Consider the following 14691-nt stretch of genomic DNA (forward strand, 5'->3'; position numbering starts at 1 on the left):
ATAACAGCTGTTTTGCAGCATGTGGGATTGACAGTAATTTCTATTGAGGGTGCTGATGCTGTTGTCATTTTTTTTTAGTGGTACGCCTGTGACACGGAATTGCTGCCAACATGCCTGCAGCCGCTGTTTGTTCAGAGTTACCTCGATGTGGGGACACGTACGTTCCTCAGGCAGTGCTCCGAGAAATCCAGCTGGCTCTTTGTTCAGATTTATTACTCCCTCGTCACCTCTGTGTTTGGCCTATTCATGTCGAAGACTTCTATCAACGGGTAAAGGGTTTAACTTAAACTTTTGTTCAAAATGGTATTTCAGATTCTCCATGGGGTGACCAGGCTGCCTGATATTGGCATCAACTCTTCATCCTGAGCGAAGTGACTCCCAGATCCCCACCACATGGTTTTATAGCCAGAGGTGGTGAACAGTGTGAGAACCAAGTAAAAAGACCTTTTTAACTGAAAAATCCATTTGAAAATTGACCAGCCCAGATGATCAGCATTGCTTTTGAAGAAGAGCAGGGGAGTGCTCTCCTGATGTCCTGGCCAATGTTTATCCCTCAACCAACAGGACTAAAAACAGATTACCTGGTCACTTATCACATTGCTGTTTCTGGGAGCCTGCTGTGTGCAACTTGGCTGCCGTGTGTCCTTTTTTGCAGCAGTGACTAAACTTCAAGTGAATTGATGTAATTGGTTTAAAATGCTTTGGAAATTCTTGAGGAGTTAAAAAGGCACTAGAAATGCATGTCTTTTCTTAGTGAGATCAATGTGCAATCTCACATCATGCCACTTGATAGCGGTGGAATGCTGCAACACTTGGCCATTTCTTTAAGGCATTTTGTTTTCAAATTGTATGAGCAGGGTCAGTGAATGTGTTAAAAAGATCCAAAATGCATTCTTCTTTCTCTAAATCTATAAAAATACTTCTCGTTAGCAAGTCAGGCCACACTAGCGATCACTGCAGAAATGCCCATTGAAACTTTCGCTGATTTTCAAAGGGTAAATTTACCACCTGTTGAGTGTGATTTCGGAGTCAATTTCCTTGTCTGAGGCACTGAGGCCAATTAAAAGCAAAGTGAGACTGAGATCAGCTGATTCACCACAATCCTGGGCTCTCCCTGCTTTGACTGACTGGGTGAGTGAATTTACTCAAAGCTACTGAAAATCTCTGCTGACCAATGATTTATATTGTGGTTTTATTTTGCTAAAGAGAAGCTTATTTTAATAGATTCAGAATACATTTAAGAATTTTTCCTAACCTTTTTTTTAACTTGGATATGGGTGACCCCTGATTAGCCCATATTTGCTTCCTGGAGGACATTGAGAGTTAACCATGTTGCAAGGGGCAGAGGCTACATGGAGACAGGGTCAGGGTGGAAGGGTATCAATGACTTGCTTGCAGAATACATGCCAACTCGCAACTGAATTCAGTTTCACACTTTACCAAGGTGGGATTTGAACTCATGACCTCTGGACTGCCAGTCCAGCACCATAATTGCCATGTTACCAAACTGGTGCATGCTACTGAGCCAGCTCCAGATTATTAAAAGGAGACGGAGACACTTGGAGGAGGTGCAAAAAAAAAATTTCCATGGTTAATACCAGAATTGATAAGTGAAACTGTCAGGAAAGACTGAACAGGCTGGAACTCCCTTCTTCAGAAAAGAGAAGGCTGAGAGTTGACCTGATAGAGATCTTTAAAGTAATGAAGGGGTTCGATAGGATAGTGAATGTGCTTCTGCTTGTGGGGAAAAATAGGCTGGGGGCCATGAGTATAAGATAATCCCTACTGTATTTATTAGTGACTTCGGGAGAATTGTCTTTACCCAAAGATGAGGTGAGAATGTGGAACCTGCTACCACAAGATATAGTGGAGGTGAATAGCATAGATGCATTAAAAGGAAGGCTGGATAATGCATGAAAGTAATAGAAGGATACGCTGATGGATTGAGATGAAGAGAGTTGGGAGGAGGCTCACATAGAGTATAAGCAGCAGCCTAGACCAGTTGGGTCAAATGGCCTGTTTCTGTGCTGTTCATTCTATGTCTCTGTCTTTCTATATCGGTACAGGTTGTTGGGGAGAGGATCAATGTTCGTCTTCTCTGAGGAGCAGTTCCTTCGGCTGCTGAGGGTGGGACCAGACTGGAAGGCAACCAGGGTGCTTGATCTTGGAGCTGGAGATGGAGAGGTTACTAAAATCATCAGCCCCTATTTTGAAGAGGTCTATGTGACTGAAGTGTCTCCCACCATGAAATGGCAACTTAAAAAGAAACAGTACAGGTAAAAAGAACATTGCTTCACTGTAATTACCTGGGGTTCTACAGAATGATTAGGAGAAACATCTGTTTAACCGGGCAATATTTAAAACAAAATATTAATTCTTGAGATGTGGACATCACTTGCGAGGCTGGCACTTATTATCCATCCCTATTTGCTGGTAGTAATTTTCATGCAACTGAGTGACTTGCTGAGCCACTCCAAAGCGAATCAACTATGTAAAGTGGGACTAGAGTCACATGTAGGCCAGACCGGGTAAGCACGGCAGGTTTCCTTCCCTAAAGGACAGAAGTGAACCAGTCAGGTTTTTATGACAATCTGACAACTTCAAGGTCACTTTCACTAATCCCAGCTTTTTATTCCTGATTGAATTTCAAATTCCTAAACAGCTATAGTGGGATTTGCACTCGCAATCTACTGAATTATTAGCCCAGGCCTCTGGGTTACTATTCCTGCAACATAACTACACCACAGTAATATACGTGACAATCTGTGCCTTCACTATTCTAGACTTCACTATTCTAACGCACTCTTGGTCGGCTTCCCATGTTTTACCCTCCATAAACTTGAGGTCATCCAAAACTCTGCTGTCTGTGTCCCGACTTACACCAACTCCCGTTCACCCAGCACCTTAGTGCCCACTGACCTACAGTGGCTTCTGGTTAAGCAATGCCTCAATTTTAAAATTCTCAACCTTGTTTTCAAATCCCTCCATGGCTTCGTCCCTCTCCATCTCTGTAATCTCCTCCAGCCGCACAACCGTCTGAGGTCTCTCAGTCCCTCTAATTCTGGACCTTTGAGGATCCCTGATTTTAATCACTCCACCATTGGTGGCTGTGCCTTCAGATGTAAGGGCCCTAAATTCTGGGATTCCTTTCCTTCAAGATATTGACCAAAGAGAGGGCATTGTATTAGTTACAAGAAGTTTCAGCCTAGTGATGAATGTTTTGGTTGCAGAGTCCTTCAACTGTGCGGTGCTAGATAGCGGAAGCACATCTACAGTCTGTGGAATAGACTGGTTAAAATGCTACCTGGACTTTTAAATGACAAGGGCTGGAATAAGGTTAAAGAATTTGAGAGTTCCACCAGTTTTAGATTTGGATATGATAATACCCTAAAATCTTTAAAACGGGTAGTGATTCCCTGTAAGATAGCTGGAGTCAATCATTTCATCAGTACGGACACAGTGTCTAGTGAAATACCGTTACTGTTGAGCAGGCCATCGATGAAGAAAGCGCAAATGAAGCTGGACATGGAAAATGACAAGGTCATTGTATTTAGAAAACCTGTGGATGTACAATTTATGCAATCTGCACACTACTGTATTCCTTTTCTACTAAGAACTTTTCTACTAAGGAGGTTAAATAAGTGTTATTAGCGTCAGGGGACAGGAATTTAGAAGACAAAAAGCTAATTGTGTTAAAATTGCCTCAGCAGTTTACCCACCACCCTTCAGAAAGATTAAACATTTTGCAGGAGTAATGGATGGAGAGTACACTAAACTTATAGAGGAGATAAGCGATAGATGTGATATATGTAAGAAATACAGAAGGACACCATCACGGCCGATAGTGAGTCTACCCTTAGTGAGGGAAGAATGTGATTGCACTGGAGAGGATGCAGTGGAGAATCACCAGAATGTTGCCTGGGCTGGAGCGTTTCAGCTATGAAGAGAGACTGGATAGGCTGGGGTTATTTTCCTTAGAGCAGAGAATGCTGAGGGGGGACCTGATAGAGGTGTACAAAATTATGAGGGGCATAGATAGGAAGAAACTTTTCCCCTTAGCAGAGGTGTCAATAACCAGGGAGCATAGATTGAAGATAAGGGGCAGGAGGTTTAGAGAGGATTTAAGGAAAAACCTTTTCACCCAGAGGGTGGTTGGAATCTGGAACACACTGCCTGAGGGGGTGGTAGAGGCAGGAATCCTCACAACATTTAAGAAGTATTTCGATGACTGCTTGAAATGCCATAACACACAAGGCTATGGGCCAAGTGCTGGAAAATGGGTTTAGAATAGATAGGTACTTGATGGCCAGCACGGACATGATGGGCTGAAGGGCCTGTTTCTGTGCTGTATAACTATGACTCTATGAAGAATTTCAATGAAGTTGTGGTGATGGAACTCTCCATCTCTCTTTCCTCCTTTAAGACATTCCTCAAAACCTAGCTCTTTGGCTGAGCTTTTGGTCACTTGACCTAATACCTCCTTACGTAGGCCTGTGTCAAATTTTGTTTCCTGATACCTCTGTGCAGTGCCTTGTGATGTTTAAATCTGTTAAAGGTGCTATATAAATTCAAGTTTTGTTGTTGTAACAGTATGCAAGGCAACAGAGCCCTTGCATGTAACAAAGTATTTCTTGATAAAATGTTACAATCATTTAGAATAATTTGCATTTAATTTACCCATGATATAACACAGAGCAAAAGCAATTTAATTGATACTCAACACTGTAACAGTTACAGACAGGAGAAGACCTTCGGCCCATCTAGTCCACATACCCACCATTTCTTAGGTGCATTTCTAATGATCCTGGATCTCATTGGCTGACGAGCACCTATCTGGTTTCCTTCTTAAAACACATTAACATTTCTTATTTGGCCCCTGTGCCTGTAATCTGTTCCACACACTGACCAGCCTTTTAGTAAATAATACAAAAATGTTTGCTTGCATTTCCTTCAGGAGCAGATTGTGTAACCAAGCCGTATATACAGGTGCCTTATGGGCTATTTCTCTCAGGATGTGAACAATATTGACAAGGCTACATTGAATTTTACCACATTTACAAGGCCACATCTCTAGTGGTGGTGCCTCTCATCAGCCAGTGTTTGTACATGTGCTTGTTAGTCCACTTCTGAGTAATGCTGGTAAGGCCAGCAATCATTGCCCATCTCTAATTGCCCTTGAGAAGGCGGTGGTGTGCTGCCTTCTTGAACTGCTGCAGTCCAGGTGGTGTAGAAACACCCACAGTTCTGTTCGGGAGGGAGTTCCAGGGTTTTCACCCAGCGACAGTGAAGGAACGGCAATATATTTCCAAGTCAGAGCAGTGTGTGACTTGGAGGTGCTGGTGTCACATTTAGGTCAGACTAGGCAGAGGTGACAGAGTCCCTGAAGGATAGTTGTTGGATCTTTATGACAATTCCGAAGCTTTGATGGTCATTTCTTCGGTGCCAGACCATGAATGATCTGAATTATTGAATTCAGTTCTGCAGTTTACCCTGGTGGGATTTGATCTCATGATCTCTAGGTCATTGCACCAGTAATACAACTGTTTGGTTATGATTCCCTATCATGGTTGATCAGGTTTGACATTGAGTATCAGAAGCTATCGATTATGGCATGGAAGCCCATTTGGATCCTGACCCTAACCTTACTCTGTTGAACCATTTATTGTACAGTTCCAGGCCACTACAGAGAATTTGACTAAAGGTAAGATATAATGACACCAAATGGGGATTTTTTCCCCAGTCATTTTTTTTCTACCCTCTTCTTCTGAAGGCGGTGAACGGCCACCTTGGAGCACTGCAGTCCATGTGTCTTAGGTACACCCATAGTGCTGTTAGGAAGAGAATTCCGGGTTTTTGTCCTACTGAGAGTGAAGGAACAGCGATATGGTTCCAAGTCAGGATGGTGTGTGACTTGCAGGGGAACTTGCAGGCGACGGTGTTCCCATGTGTCTGCTGCCCTTGTTCTTTTAGATCGAAGATGCTGTATTGAAATAATCTTATTTAAAATGTGTTTCCCTTGCATTTTATAGAGTCCTGGGGATCAACGAATGGCAGGATACTGGTTTTCACTACAATGTGATTAGCTGCCTGAACTTGCTGGATCGGTGTGATCGGCCCCTGACCCTACTGAAGGACATCAGGAATGTTCTGGAACCAATTAAAGGCCGACTGATACTGGCCGTGGTCTTGCCCTTCCAACCCTATGTGGAAAATGGTAAGTTCTACAAAAGATAGTAGGGTGATAGGAAGGAGGAACAAGCCCAGAGAACCATGGATGACCAGAGACATTCAGGTTACGATGAGAAGGAAAAGAGAGGCTTTTAGCAGGTACAAGGGAAGCAAATCAGCGGAGGCATTATTGGAATACAGAAAGTGCAGGGTGGAGCTTAAGAAAGCAATTAGGAGAGCAAAGAGGGGATACGAGAAAGCTCTGGCTGGTAAAATTAGGGAAAATCCCAAGATATTCTATAAGTATATCAATGGGAAGAGGATAACCAGGGAAAGAGTAGGGCCCATAAGGGACCAAGGGGGCAATCTATGGGTGGAACCAGATGACATCGCTTGAGTGTTGAATGAATACTTCACATCCGTCTTCACCCAAGAGAATGAGGGTGAAGGTGTCGAACTCGGGGAGAGAGACTGCGCGGTTCTTAAGCAAATTGATATAGGGAGTGACAAGGTATTGGAGGTGTTGGCAGGCTTAAAAGTGGACAAATCTCCAGGTCCAGATGATTTATGCCCCAGACTGCTGAGGGAGGAGATTGCAGGGGCTCTGACCCAAATTTTTAATTCCTCTCTGGCCATGGGGGAGGTGCCAGAGGACTGGAGAACAGCTAACGTGGTTCCGCTGTTTAAGAAGGGTTGTAGAGATAAGCCAGGGAACTACAGGCCAGTGAGTCTCATTTCAGTGGTAGGGAAACTATTGGAGAAAATTCTGAAGGAGAGAATCTATCTCCACTTGGAGAGGCAAGGTTTGATCAGGGATAGTCAGCATGGCTTTGTCAGAGGGAGGTCATGCCTAACAAATTTGATTGAATTTTTTGAGGAGGTGACCAGTTGTGTAAATGAGGGTAGTGCAATTGATGTAGTTTATATGGATTTCAGCAAAGCCTTTGACAAGGTCCCAAATGGGAGACTTATAAAGAAGGCAAATGCACATGGGATACAGGGTAATTTGATAAGGTGGATTCAAAATTGGCTTAGTTGTAGGAGACAGAGGGTGATGACAGAGGATGCTTTAGTGACTGGAAGCAGTGTCCAGTGGCGTACCACAGGGATCTGTGCTGGGTCCCCTATTATTTGTCATTTATATAAATGACATAGATGACTATGTGGGGGGTAGGATTAGTAATTTTGCGGATGACACAAAGATTGGCCGGGTGGTTTGAGTGTCTTGGGCTACAGGAAGATATAGACGGGATGGTCAAATGGGCAGATAAGTGGCAGATGGAATTTAACCCTGAAAAGTGTGAGGTGATACACTTTGGAAGGAGTAATTTGACAAGGAAGTATTCAATGAACGGCATGGCACTAGGAAGTTCTGAGGAACAAAGGGACCTTGGTGTGTGTGGCCATAGATCTCTGAAGGCAGAGGGGCATGTTAGTGGGGTGGTGAAAAAGGCATATGGGCCTTTATCAATCGAGGCATAGATTACAAAAGTAGGGAGGTCATGTTGGAGTTGTATAGAACCTTGGTGAAGCCACAGCTGGAGTACTGTGTGCAGTTCTGGTCACCACATTATAGGAAGGATGTGATTGCACTGGAGGGGGTGCAGAGGAGATTCACCAGGATGTTGCCTAGGATGAAACATTTAAGTTATGAAGAGAGGTTGGATAGACTTGGGTTGTTTTTGTTGGAGCAGAGAAGACTGAGGGGTGACCTGATCGAGGTGTACAAGATTATGAGGGGCATGGACAGGGTGGATAGGGAGCAGCTGTTCCCCTTAGTTGAAGGGTCAGTCACGAGGGGTCATAAATTCAAGGTGAGGGGCAGAAGGTTTAGGGGGGATGTGGGGAAAAACTTTTTTACCCAGAGGGTGGTGACGGTCTGGAATGCACTGCGGTAGGGTGGTGGAGGCGGGTGACCTCACATCCTTTGAAAAGTACCTGGATGAGCACTTGGCACATCATAACATTCAAGGCTATGGCCCAAGTGCTGGTAAATGGGATTAGGTAGGTAGGTCAGGTGTTTCTCACGTGTCGGTGCAGACTCGATGGGCCGAAGGGCCTCTTCTGCACTCTGTGAGATGTGGGGTGGGGAGTGGATCTGGACACTGCAACTTTTAAATTAGTTCAGTCAGAAATATTTTGCGTGCAAAACTAGTGTGAGAAAACAAAATTGGAAACATTATCCCAGTGTCAATCCAGATTAGAAAGAAATGTCATCTTGTTAAAACAATCTTTGTACAAAAATGAGTCTAGATTATTTTTCCTTCTGCAACCTTCCTCTGTCAACTGGGAGTGTGGAACTGTCCAGTTTATAATGTGTCCATTATTCACACAGCATTGTCACTGGGCTGTTTAATGCAGGGTTGTCTAATGCATTTGTCACTAACTACATGTGATTCTTGTTGGTCATGTGATTTCAATTCTCCTATTCACTCTGAGCATTAACCTTGTGTGCATGCATGCATGCATGAGGTGAAAAGCAGAGAGTTTTGAGTGTTTTATCATTCTGGCTGGCTTACTTCCTCAGTCACTGTTTGGTGGCAGGTATTTGTTGAGTAAATGTCCACGTATGAGGAACATTTACCTGGCACTTACCCTCAAGGAGAGGAACAGACCTGTGGGAGAAACACAGACTGGGGAACGGATACATAAAGCCCGAGGAGCGAGACCTACAGTACTTATCTTCAGGGGGCGAGGCAGAGAAGTCCAGGAGCACCCTGAGTTTGAAAAAACCATGAACAGTGATGTCACAGGAAAGCTGAAAGTTGATTGGCTGGTGAGTATTGTTGCTTAGGCACTCAGTCTAAATAACTGGGAGTTCAACAAACATTAAAAATATTAACGATGAATTATAAGTAACAAGTAAGTAGCTGGTGAGCCTTATCTTTTATTTTTAAGGTATATTAAATAGTAGGAGGGTTTATTAGTATTAGTAAGGTTTATTAATAGCAGTAAGCTGTATTTGTGTTGCTAAGGTTTATTACCAACAGAAAGTTTTACTAGTAGTAACAAGGTTATTAATTAATCATTAGAGGAATGGCAAGGCTGCTCCAACCTTGAGAGTGCACATCCTGTGCTATGTAGGAACTCCAGGATGCTTCCCGTGTCCCGGATAACCACTTTTGCAGGAAGTGTTGTCGGTTACAGCAGCTTGAGCTCTGAGTTTCGGAAGTTGAGCATCAACTGGCTTCACTGCAGTGCATCCATGAGGTTGAGAGCTTCGTGGATAGCATGTTTATAGATGTTGTCATCCCACAGCTTAAGAGTGTGCAGGGAGAGGGGGAATGGGTGACCACTGGACAGTCAAAAAAGAACAAGAAGGTAGCGTAGGAATCCCCTGAGTGTATCCCACTCTCCAACTAGTATTCAGTTCTGAATACCGCTGAGAGTGATGGTTCACCTGGGGAGTGCAGCCAGGAACAAGTCCATGGCACCGTAGGTGGCTCAGCTGTACAGAGGGGTACAAGGAAGACTGGAAGTGCAATAGTGATATGTGATTTGATAGGGGAATGGACAGGCATTTCTGTTGCCACAAGGTGAATCCAGGATGGTAAGGTGCCAGGACCAAGGATATCACAGAGCAGCTGTTGAGCATCATGTGGGGAGAGGGTGAACAGCTAGCAGTCATAGTCCACATTGGTGCAAATGGCATAGGCAGAAAGAGGGATATGGTTCTGCAGTCAGACTTCAGGGAGCTAGGTGGGAAATTAGCAAGCAGGACCTCAAAAGTAGTAATCGCTGGATTATTCTGAGTACCATGTGTTATCAGCATCCTGGGGGTTACCATTGACCAGAAACTGCACTGGACTAGCCATATAAAGAGCGGGTCAGAGGCGAGAAATAGTGTGATGAGTAACCTACCTCCTAACTCCCCAAAGCCTGCCCACCATCTACAAGGCACAAGTCAGGAGTGTAATGGAATACTCCCCACTTGCCTGGATCAGTGCAGCTCCCACAACACTCGAGAAGCTTGACACCATCCAGGACAAAGCAGCCCGTTTGATTGGCCCCACATCCATAAACATTCACTCCCTCCACCACCGATGCACAGTGCAGCAGTGTGTACCATCTACAAGATGCACTGCAGGAATTCATCAAGGCTCCTGAGACAGCACCTTCCAAACCCACGACCACAACCATCCAGAAGGACAAGGGCAGCAGATAGATGGGAACACCACCACCTAGAAGTTCCCCTCCAAGTCATACACCATCCTGACTTGGAAATATATTGCTGTTCCTTCACTGTCACTGGGTCAAAATCCTGGAACTCTCTTCCTAACAGCACGGTGGGTGTACCTACACCACATGGACTGCAGTTCAAGAAGGCAGCTCACCACCACCTTCTCAAGGGCAAGTAGGGATGGGCAATAAATGCTGGCCCAGCCAGTGAAGCCCACATCCCATGAATGAATTTTTTAAAAAGGTAGGTATAGAAATAGGAGGATAGGGCTGATGGATGTGTGGCTGGAAAGATGGTGCAGGAGGGAGCCGGGGGAGAGGGATTCTTGGGATATTGGAACCGGCTTTGGGAGAGATGGGACCTGTACAGGCCAGATAGATTGCACCTAAATAGAGCTGGGACTGAGTTTCTTGTGGGGCATTTTGCTAGTGCTATTGGGGAGGGTTTAAACTAACTTGGCAGGGGAGTTGGAACCAGGAAATAATATCAGAGAGGAATACAAAGGTGTTCAGTATACTGAAAGCAATAGATAGGACTAAAATTGGGAACAGTAAATTAATAGGTGGGGTCAGAGTAAAGGAGAAAGTAATAAAGTCTGAATCAGGGTTATTGTGAATGTACAGACTGTGGGAAATAAGATTGGTGAGTTCCAGGTGCAGATTGCGATGTGGAAATACAATGGTGTGGCTATAACAAAGTCCTGGCTCAAGGAAAGACAGGACAGGATGTTAATTTTCCTGGATACAAGGTGTTCAGGAAAGATAGAAAGGAAGCAAAGGGAGAGGGGTGGCAGTATTGATTAAGGAGAGCATTGCAGTGCTGGAGAAAGAGGATGTCCCAGAGGGTTCAAGGACAGAATCTACTTGGCTAGATCCAAGGAACAAAAAATGCGCAATTATATTGCTCGGTGTAGTCTATAGGTCACCAACTGGTGGAAAGGTTGTAGAGGAACAAATCTGTAAGGAAATTAAAGAGAAGTGCAAAAATTATAGAGTAGTCATAATGGGGGACTTTAATTACCCGAATATAGACTGGGATAGTGGTAGTGTAAAGGATGGGGAGGGGCAAGAGACCCTAGAGCATGTTCAGGAAAATTTTCCAAAGCAGTATGTTTCCAATCCAATGAGAAAGGAGACACTTCTTGGGAATGCAGTGGACCCACTGGATCAAATATCAGTAGGAGAATGTTTAGGGCACATTGATCATTGTATAATAAGGTTTAGGCTGACTATGGAAAAGGACAAATAACAATCCAGAGTAAGAATAATTAAATGGGGAGAAGCCAACTTCAATGGGGTAAGATGAATCTGGGTCCAATAAATTGGAGTTGAAGGTTGGCAGGAAAAACGGTAGCTGAACAATGGACTGTCTTCAAAGAAGAGATGATTCAGGCACAGTCAAGGTACATTCCCTCAAAAGGGAAAGGTAAGGCAAACAAATCCAGAACTCCCTGGATGACAAAAGAGATAGAAATTAAGGTAAAGAAAAAAAGTGTGCCTACGACAGATGTCAGGTAGAAAATACAATTGAGAACCAGGCTGAATGCAGAAGGTTCAGAGGGGAGATGAAAAAACAACTAATAGAAACAAAGAGGGAGTATGAAAAGAAATGGCATCCAACATGAAACCCAAAGTATTCTGTAGGCGTAGAAATAGTAAAAAGTTGGTAAAAGGAGGAGTAGGGCTGATTAGGGACAAAGAAGGGGGTTTACACATGGAAGCAGAGGGCATAACTGAGGTATTAAATCACATCACAGAATCTTTATAGTGCAGAAGGAGGCCATTTGGCCCATCAAGTCTGCACTGGCTCTCTGAAAGAGCATTCCACCATTCCCCTGCCTTATCCCTGTAACTTTGCACATTCATTCTTTTCAGGAAGCAATCCAATTCCCTATTGAATACTTCGATCGAACCTACCTCCACCATCCTTTCAGGAAGTTTGTTCCAGATTCCAGACACCCTCTGGGTGAAAAAATTTTCCCTCACATTACATTTACTTTTTTTGCCAATTATTTTGAATCTGTCCCCTCTAGTTCCCGATGCTCTCTTGAGTAGGAACAGTTTCTCACTATTTACCCTGTCCATACCCTTCAGGATCTTGAATACCTCTATCAAGTCTCCTCTCAGCCTTCTTTTCTCCAAGGGAAACAGTCCCAACCTCTCCAATCTATCCTCATAGCACCAGTTCTTTATCTCTGGAATCATTCTTGTGGATCTCCTCTATTATTCCCAGTGCCTTCATATCCTTCCTCAAGTATGACGTCCAGAACAGGACGCAGTATTCCAGATGAGGCCAACTACCGCAGGAATTCATCAAAGCTCCTGAGACAGCACCTTCCAAACCCATGACTGCTACCACCTAGAAGAACAAGGGCGGCAGATAGATGGGAATACCACCACCTGGGAGTTCTCCTCCAAGTCATACACCATTCTGAATTGGAAATATATCTCCATTCCTTCACTGTCGCTGCGTCAAAATCCTGGAACACTCTTCCTAACAGCACTGTGGGTGTACCTACACCACATGGACTGCAGCGGTTCAAGAAGGCAGCTCACCACCACCTTCTCAAGGGCAACTAGGGATGGGCAATAAATGCTGGCCCAGCCAGCGAAGTCCACATCCCAAGAATAAATTTTTAAAAACTAGTGTCTTATACAAGTTCAACATGACCTCCTTACTCTTGTACTCAATGCCCCTATAAATAAAACCTAAGATGCTATATGCTTTATTAGCTGCTCTTGTAACATACCCTGCCATCTTCAATAACCTATGTATATATACACTGAGGTTCCCCTGTTCCTGCACCTCCTTTAGAGTCTCTCCCTTTTGTTTTATACTGTCTTACCATATTCTTCCTGCCAAAATGGATCACCGTACACTTCTCTGCATTGAACTTCATCTGCTACCTGTCTGCCCAAAACACCAACATGTTTATGTTCTTTTGAAGTTCAAGACTATCCCTATCACAGTTGACAACATTTTCAATCTTCGTAATATCTGCAAATTTTGAAATCATGCTCCGCATACCACAATCTAGGTCATTAATATATATCAGGAAGAGCAAGGGCCCCAACATTGACCCCTGGGGAACTCCACTACAAACCTTACTCCAATCTGGAAACAACCCATTTATCACTACTCTCTGTTTCCTGTCATTCAGCCAATTCCTTATCCAAGTGCTTACTTTTCCTTTTATTCTATGAGCTAGAATTTTGCTCTCAAGTCTGTTGTGTGGCACTGTATCAAGTGCCTTTCGAAAATCTATATACACCACATCAACAGCGTTTCCCTTATCAACCTTCTCTGTTACCTCCTCAAAAAACTCCAAGTTAGTAAAAGATGATTTTGCCTTAATGAATCCATGCTGGCTTTCCTTAATTATCCTGCACTTGTCAAAGTGACTATTGATTTTATCCCAAACTATACTTTCCAGAAGTTTCCCTGCCACTGAAGTCAAACTGACTGGTCTGTAGTTGCCGGCTTTATCCTTGTGCCCCTTTTTGAACAAGGGTGTAACATTCACAACTCTCCAGTCCTCTGGCACCTCCCCTGTGTCTAAGGAAGACTGGAAGGTTATCACTAGTGCCTCTGCAATTTCCACTCTCACTTCCCTCATTATCTTGGATGCATCTCATCCGGTCCTGGTACCTTATCTATTTAAAGTAAACATAGCCTTTCTAACACTTCCTCCTCCTCAATTGTAAATTCCTCTAGTGTATTTACCAAGGAAGAAGATGCTACCCGGCCAGAAAGAGGAGGTAATTCAGACACTAGAAGAGTTTAAAATTGATAAAGAGGGTTCTTCCTATCAAAGTGAATCACTTCACATTTCTCTGCACTGAACCTCATCTGCCACCTGTACATGGATTTCCAAAGGCGTTTAATATAGCGCCGCACAATAGACTTGTGAGCAAAGTTATAGCTTATGGAATAAAAGAGACAGTAGTAACATGGATACAAAATTTGCTGAGTGACAGGAAACAGAGAATAGTGGTTAATGGATGTTTTTCAGGCTGGAGGAAGGTTTGTAGTGGAATTTCCTAGGGGTCAGTGTCGGGACCCTTGCTTTTCCTGATATATATTATTGACCTAGACCTAGGGGAGCCCTGGGTGTATGTGTGCAGAAATGATTGGAGGTGGCAGGACAGGTTGAGAGCAGTCAATAAAGCATACAGTATCCTAGGCTTTATGAATAGTGGTTTAGAGTATAAGAGCAAGGAGCTTATGTTATAAGTATCTTGTATAAGACACTATTTTGACCTTGGCAAGAGTATTGCTTCATGTGTGTGCGTGCATGTGCATGTGTGTGCACGTAAAAATGTACTGCCTGAGAGTGTGGTGGG

General features: G+C 43.8%; 1 protein-coding gene across 4 annotated transcripts in view; it reads left to right on the forward strand.

Annotated features, from left to right (window-relative positions):
* Nucleotides 1-14691, forward strand: part of mettl9 (methyltransferase 9, His-X-His N1-histidine) — a 38461-nt gene that overhangs the window by 3049 nt on the left and 20721 nt on the right. For all 4 annotated transcript variants that reach the window (XM_078558838.1, XM_078558841.1, XM_078558840.1 and 1 more), the window contains exons 2-4: nt 79-269; nt 2067-2276; nt 6030-6214. In XM_078558838.1, the coding sequence (XP_078414964.1) occupies nt 79-269; nt 2067-2276; nt 6030-6214 (586 nt within the window). The remainder of the gene's footprint in view (nt 1-78; nt 270-2066; nt 2277-6029; nt 6215-14691) is intronic.

The sequence above is a fragment of the Cetorhinus maximus genome, chromosome 15 (genome assembly GCF_964194155.1).
Source record: "Cetorhinus maximus chromosome 15, sCetMax3.hap1.1, whole genome shotgun sequence".
Lineage (NCBI taxonomy): Eukaryota > Metazoa > Chordata > Chondrichthyes > Lamniformes > Cetorhinidae > Cetorhinus > Cetorhinus maximus.